The sequence below is a fragment of the Octopus bimaculoides genome, chromosome 6 (genome assembly GCF_001194135.2).
Source record: "Octopus bimaculoides isolate UCB-OBI-ISO-001 chromosome 6, ASM119413v2, whole genome shotgun sequence".
NCBI lineage: Eukaryota > Metazoa > Mollusca > Cephalopoda > Octopoda > Octopodidae > Octopus > Octopus bimaculoides.
Window position 1 is genome coordinate 44,301,812 of NC_068986.1, and position 7,564 is coordinate 44,309,375.

Below are 7,564 nucleotides of genomic sequence, written 5' to 3' on the forward strand. Positions count from 1 at the left end.
TATATATATATATATATATATATATATGTATATATATATACACACATACATATATATATATATATATACAAGGTGCAGTGAAAAAACTGTTGTCTAAATTTTAGCAGATATGTTTACCAAAATTGCATGATAATATCTTGAAATACTAAAGTGTAAATCTATTCAATAAAATTGCTGTTGGCTTCAACTACGGCCTCCAGATGACTTCAAAATCTCCTGCAACTCTTCTGGATGGTCTCCTTGTTTACGTTGGTGAATGCTGCCATAATCCTTGCCTTCAGTTCATCTTTGGTGTTACACGGAGTTTTGTTAGTCTCTCGCTCAACTGTGCCCCACACATAATAATGAAGGGGGTTGCAGTTTGGGGAGTTAGGTGGCCACATGTTATGGGTGATGTGGTTGCAGAAATTGTCTGACAGCCATGACTGGGTTCTCCTGGTTGTGTGGCATGATGCAGAGTCCTATTGCCAGATATAGGGTCTTCCAGCAGCCACCCTTTTGACCCAGGACAGCACTACCTCCTCCAGGCACTTGATGTAGGCTACTGTGTTGCGTCTGAGGCCATGTGGGGAGATGAATGGAGGTATAACATTGCCATCATTAGTGATCACTCCAAACACCATGATGTTTGATTTTTATTATTCTCAGTCCATGTCTCTCAGATTGCACTGTCCTCAGATTGACACCCAAACACTCTGAAATGTTTGTATTGGATCTTCAGACATGAATGCCAAGCAGTACAGCATGTCATTTCCAAATTTCTAGCAGAGTGAATTGCATCATGGTGCTGTTTTTCTTACAGATGGTGCCCAACTAACTATACTGACTAAACTATGTAGTCAACAAAATCAAAAACAAACAATGTGCATGTGTGAAATTAAAAATATAAATGGTGACAATTTACCCATCGCACCCTGCATATATATATGAATGAAGATATTTCCTTCATTTTGCTGCTTTTCTTTCTACAAAATGAGAAGATACATTGCGGAGCTGTTATTTTAATGAGTTGTATCTATTTATCACTCCCAATGAGACACATCTGCACTGACAGATGCTCCTGAACCAATTGTTAAGTGTCCCACACATGAGGGATTGATGCTGGATGTGTCGAAACAATTGTCATGATTAATAAAAATTCTTGTATATTCCACCTTCTGTCTTTCATATATATCATCACCACCATCATCATTTAACATCTGCTTTCCATGCTAGCATGGGTTGGACGATTTGACTGAGGACTGGTGGACCAGGAGGCGACACCAGGGTCCAATCTGATTTGGCAGAGTTTCTACAGCTGGATGCCCTTCAGAGAGAGAGAGAGAGGGGGGAGAGAGAGAGAGATTATATATTCACACATTTTTATATAATATAAATGACATACTGCACAATTCTAGTAATATTCAAAATATTTTCAACTGTAAATGTTGTGAAAATTTGTGCTTTCAACAAGAGACTGATATAAATTTTTGTTTTTATTTTTTATTTGTAGATATAAATACATTTTTTCTTTTGGCAAGTCTTTCACAGCATGCAGCTTTTAGTCTTGCAGAGGACATCCTAAATATATTTGAAATATATTTCAGTATGGATAAATGCCAACTTGAAATTGTCATGGCAATAATTTATATGGGAGTTACAAGTGACAGGTAAATTAATATTCATATAAAACTTACCTTGAATGTTTTTTTCTATTTTTTATTTTGCACTTGAAAAAATATTGTTGTAAAAACAATTTATAAAAAAAATTCAGTCCTTAGGGACATCATTTTTTTTATTGGATATGTACTTGGTATAGTGACAGGGTCACCACTTGTACTGGTGCTCTGAAGCCACTTGTACTTGTGCTGGTGAAGCTAATTGCTGGGTCATCACTTGTTACTAAGGCTACTTATTACTGGAGCTAGAGCTGACTGCTGTTTGCTAGTGTTGGAGATGAACAGTTGTACATAGAAGAAAACAACGAAATCTGTTGAGATTTTTGACAACAAACTTACAGTCTTTTCATAAACAAGCAAATGATAAATACTGTTGTTACTATGAACAACAAATGTTGAGAGAGTTTGGATGTTATTGTTCTTGATGTAATTGTATTAGCATTCAAAAAGTCAACTGCTAGTTGTTGTGTTGCTATTGCCTGTAGTTCATTATGCTGATGTCAGCTTGGTTCAGCCACTGCCCATGCTTGTTTGCTGTCCATCTGTCATGGTCTGTCATGGTCTGTCATGCTCTCTCTGCTACATCCTAAAGCTCTCTGGTAGTCATGGTGTGTCAATTTTATACTGATCTAGGGTTCAGAAAGGAGCACACCAAAAGTTGAAATTGTCACTGGATCCTATTCAATGTGACGTGGTTGATCAGATCTTGTTGGTCACGCAAGTAATATTCTGTGATTGGTCAGGTTTTGTTGAGCATATGGGTAATATTGTAGTGAATCATGACATTGGGTAATTGCTGTATATTCCTGTCAGAGATGTATTTCAATGTTTTATTTAATTAGGCTTTGTTTTTTAACATGATACTTTAATACTTCTATTAATTTACTAGATACCTTTATTATCTTTCTAAAATGCTTTTCCTTTTTTGCTGTGTAGTCAGAGAAGAAAGGGCAACATCCATAACCCTTTCCTTTTTCAAGGTCTCAAAACTTGTAGGCAGAAGGAAGGAAACTATCCTCAAACTTGGGACCTGGCTCAGATGCTCTCAGCTGAGTGAATTCTGATAAAGGCACTTTAAGAATCAGACAGTAGTGTTAAACCAAGAAACACATTAAGTCTACCACCCAAGAAGTCAGGATGGAAAGCACCAGAACAAATTTCATGCAGTATCTCATGAAATTCTAAGTCAGCAAATCCATTTTCATGGATTTTACCAACCTTGAAAGAATAAAAGGCAAAATTGACCTTGGTGGGATTTGAAATCAAAACAGAGAGCTGAAATAAATATTAAAAATTATTTTGTCCCATGCTTTAATGACACTGTCAAGCCCCCACTATGTTGAATTTTGAAGTATTCAGTATGAATAAATACATATACAGATACAGAATTTTCAATTTGCTCGGCCACTGGTTTTAAATTGATATTAATCAAATTAATATTCAATTTGTCACCCTTATTATTTAAATTTAAATAACTATGTTCTCTAACCGGCAAAATCTGCAGTGAATTATTTTCTGCAGAATTATTTCCGGTATTTGGTACGCCAAAATGAAGACATTTGAAATATAACCCCAATGTAATTAGTAGAACTATATACATGTCCAATCTCATGCGGACGTCTCGTGTATAGTTCTACAAATTATATTGAAAAGAACAATCATACTGAAGAGTTACAGACAATTATGTAAGTAATTTGTTAATAACAAAACCGGTCTATGATTAATTCTTTATATTTTGTATCTTTTCATTTATCTTGCTTGCTTACGTTCTGGTGTTTGCTGAATATTCTTGAGAACATTCTTCTTAGTGGTCAAACCGTAGCTGGTCTTCTAGCAAAAGGGATGTCCACTTATATGTTTGTAATGTAACTTTTTCTGAATCTTCAGATTTTTTAATTTGCTAGGCCACTGGTTTTAAATTGATATTAAACAAATTAATATTCAATTTGTCACCATTTAAATTATATATATATATACATATACACACACACACACACACACATATATATATATGTATGTATATATATGCGGGTATATATGTATGTATGTATTATATATGTATATGAGTGGAAGCACATGGCTTAGTGTTTAGGGTGTTGGACTCATGATCATAAGATTGTGGTTTCAATTCCTGGACCGCGCGATGTGTTGTGTTCTTGAGCAAAACACTCACTTTCATGTTGCTCCAGTCTACTCAGCTGACAAAAATTAGTAGTCCTGCGACAGATCGGCATCCTGTCCAGGTGGGGAATATATACGCCACGGAAACCAGGTCCTTATGAGCCTGGAATGGCATGAGAAAGAAATTTTTTTTTTTATATGTATATGAATATATGTACATACACACACACATATATATATGGATATATATGTTCTGTTTTTTGATCAAATTTAGTGTCTCTCAATCTGAGGTAAAGTATGTGATTTATTATGATGGCGTTGTTACAAAAATAATTGACACATCCGAGAAGATAGTCACTGAAAAATTAACCAACTACCCAATCAAGCTCAACTATCCTACAACAGTAAATCTAAAAGAGGATCACTCTACCACAGCTTTACCCACATCTCTTGATCCCAAGGGACATAATAAGGTAAGGTAACATTTTATCACATGATAACTCTAATAATTTATTGAGAAGTTATATAATACACAGCCATGCTCGTAGGTTACAGGTATGACTAAGTGACTAAGAAGCTCACTTTGCAACTATATGGTTTCAGGTTCAGTCCCACTGAGTGAAGTGTCTTCTTCTATAGCCCCAAGTTGCCCAATGCTTTGTGAGTGAATTTGACAGATGGAAATGCATGGAATGGAAGCTTTCCATATATATATATATATATATATATATATATATATATATATATATATATATATATATATATAAAATTCTGTGTAACTATATATATATATATATATATATATCATTCAACTACGGTAGTAGTTGAATAATATTCTTAAGGCTGCAATTTATTCACATGCAGCATCTTCAGAGCTTTGTCACTAATTTAGTTCTTACCCAAATTGAAAACATTTTTGAAGAGGACTAGTCCCTAGCTACATTTTGATATAAAAAATTGAGATTTGGTCCAGTAGAAAAACGTTTACATCAAAATCTGTAGCAATGTTATAGAAGAGTAAGTAACGCCTCCAATCAGGTTTAGATCTAAATAATTTTTCAATTTCAAAAGCAAAATATATTTATCTTAGCTTCAATGACAGAAGAAAGCATGAGAAATTTCATAGTTTTGGTCCCATGCAACAAAAATTTGTATCAAAAAAGTTGTGAGGTAAAATATCATGAAAAAATATATAAGTAAGGCAAAAATTTGAATTCAAGTATAATTAACTTTTCTATTTTAAAAATAAACTATATTTTAATTAAGCTTAAATGATAGAGCTCAATTCGAAGAATTTCATAGTATCAATCTCATGTAATGAAGTTTCAAAAGAAAAATGTAACGAGTGTCTGTTTCTCAAATTTGAAGGTGATAATATAGTTCTATATGTCAACAGCATCATTGAGGTAAGGAAAAAATTATGAACGACACTGCTAATTTGCAATTAGTTTAATTACGTCATCTGTATTAATTAATGTAATTATATCATGTAAATACAGTCCCGTAATATCTGAGATGAGAAACAAAATCATAGTAGTTTACATTGACAGGAATTTCTCTGTAAGGCAAAAAATTGGATTTAAGTATAATTAATTTTTTATTTTAAAAACAAACTATATTTTAATTAAATTTAAATGATAGAGCTCAAGTTGAGGAGTTATGAATCTGATTTTTATTTTTTTATATTAAAACTTTTAATTTAATTCAATAATAATGATAATAATTAATTTTTCTATATGTGGCAGTGGATTTTCATCGATGAGTTCATGAACCTTGGTTCTTTTCCCTAAAACTATATATTTATATTTTATACTATGAAACTTAATTTAATTTTAATTTTTAATAAATTGAATTCAATTGAGTTTTTACCTGTAAATTTGGATTTTTATCCCTAATATTATATATATATATATATATATATATATATTTAAATTTGAAAAAATTTCATGTTTTACAGAAAAAGGGTTCAACAAGATGTTCAAATTTTAAATTTTTCTTTAAAAAAATTGTTGTTTTTCCAGAATAAGGTTTAATAAAATGTTGAGCCTTCAAAAGTTAGAAACTAGAATCGGAAAAGTAAAAAATTTTAATTGGCATTTTGTTGCAATCACATGGTATTGAAAATTGTATATAATATTTTTGTTAGGAACAAAATTTTAAGGTTTTTGTATAAATCATCTACAATCTTTCTACAATCATCATTCTTCCTATATCAGTAAAACTGTTTTTTCAGGGTTTGCCATGGTCACTGATTATTATCCTCTGTGCTATCTTTACAATCATCATTCTTCCTATATCAGTAATTTTCTTCCTCTGTCAAAGAAGGTGAGTTACTCATTTTTTATACTTTTTTCTTATTACTGTTAAGTTTAAGCTAGAAGGAAAAGAGATGAGATGGGTAAGATTAACACATTTAACCCTTTAGCATTCAGATTATTCTTTTGATAGTTATCTCAGCAGATATTCTAACACAGGTGGGACACAATATTGACTTATAAGCCTTTAATATGCTTGGTAATGTATTATGGTTGCATAACAAAATGCAATATCCCTACCAGCAATTCAAATGTAATGTTTACTTATTCACATTGTCTTTAATTAATCCTGTATTATCTTTTAGCTTTGAGATTTTGATGATGCATTTCTTTATTTTCAGAATGATATTGTTGGATAGGTGTAACAAGCTTCATTTGACTGGTTCAAGCATAAAACAGATGGAGTATCTGAGCTGGATATAGTAGGTTTAAATGCTAAAGGGTTAATTCAAAATTATGAGTGGTGTGGACCCAAGTCTGCTCCATCTGAGTAGCATTATGATCAGAAGCATTCCAAGCATGAGCATTCCATCTGCTTGTGATTCTGGGAATATTGCTTAATGTGTCATTCCCTTTTAAGATAGCAGGATGTGATTTTAGAATTGATCAGGTATATGCACCCGGAAAATTCCAGATTAATGTGTAAGCCTTGGCAAAGTTTTAATGTGAAACCATCAGTTGCCAATGCAGTAAGTCTCCCTTCTATTTACTTACTTTAGCCCAGGGGTTGGAGAAATTTTTTAACCAATTATCCCAAGATATATTTGTTTATGCTGACATTACCCCCATGATTTGAAAGGAAGAAAATCATAGATTCTTTGAATTCAAAAATCTTATTGAACATATTTTATTGAATCTATTTACACGTCCATTACATTGAACAAATGCAGTTTTGCCAGAAGAAAAATTTCTGTTGTAACAAGGAACATGTTTTTTATATAATTTTACTTATATCTAACAAGTCCCATCACCCCCAAGAATTTCATTTTTACTCCACTTGGGGTAGTTTACTTCAGTTCGCCAACCCCTGCTTTAGCCCTTTGCTCCTTTTCTATGGAACATTGACTATCAATGACTTTTCAGTCCTGTTCGGAACTCTGGGCTGTCTTTCCTGAGAGGAAGCCTTCCTTTCCAAGGTCTTGTTGGTTTTTCAGTTGTCAACCCCTCCATCCTCTCTAAATCAGTCCCTCTCTCTCTCTCTCTCTCTCTCTCGTAGTTTTTCCTTAAGGTCTTCAGGTTCTGGCTATATATAAATGAGAAATCCATTCTAAATTATCTCAATCTCTTCTCCGCTGACATACTACGACGAAGTCTCCAAGATGCAGATAAGATAGAGATTTTTATTTATTTACGGCCTCAAACATCTCATACCTTCGCGCTTTAGTCTGCCCTCTATTATTTATCTTGTTTCTCTCCATGAAATTCAATTGAATTCAGTTTTTGTCTTAAATTCATACTTATTCATATTCT

The 7,564-nt window shown here is 32.8% G+C and overlaps 1 protein-coding gene across 2 annotated transcripts in view; it reads left to right on the forward strand.

Moving 5' to 3' along the window:
• Positions 1-7,564, forward strand: part of LOC106878945 (uncharacterized) — a 48,019-nt gene that overhangs the window by 31,918 nt on the left and 8,537 nt on the right. Inside the window, exons 3-6 of one of the 2 annotated variants that reach the window (XM_052968708.1) lie at positions 1,493-1,649; positions 4,054-4,252; positions 6,013-6,104; positions 6,436-6,516. In XM_052968708.1, coding sequence (XP_052824668.1) covers positions 1,493-1,649; positions 4,054-4,252; positions 6,013-6,104; positions 6,436-6,516 — 529 coding nt within the window. The remainder of the gene's footprint in view (positions 1-1,492; positions 1,650-4,053; positions 4,253-6,012; positions 6,105-6,435; positions 6,517-7,564) is intronic. The other variant, XM_052968707.1, reaches the window with a different exon arrangement.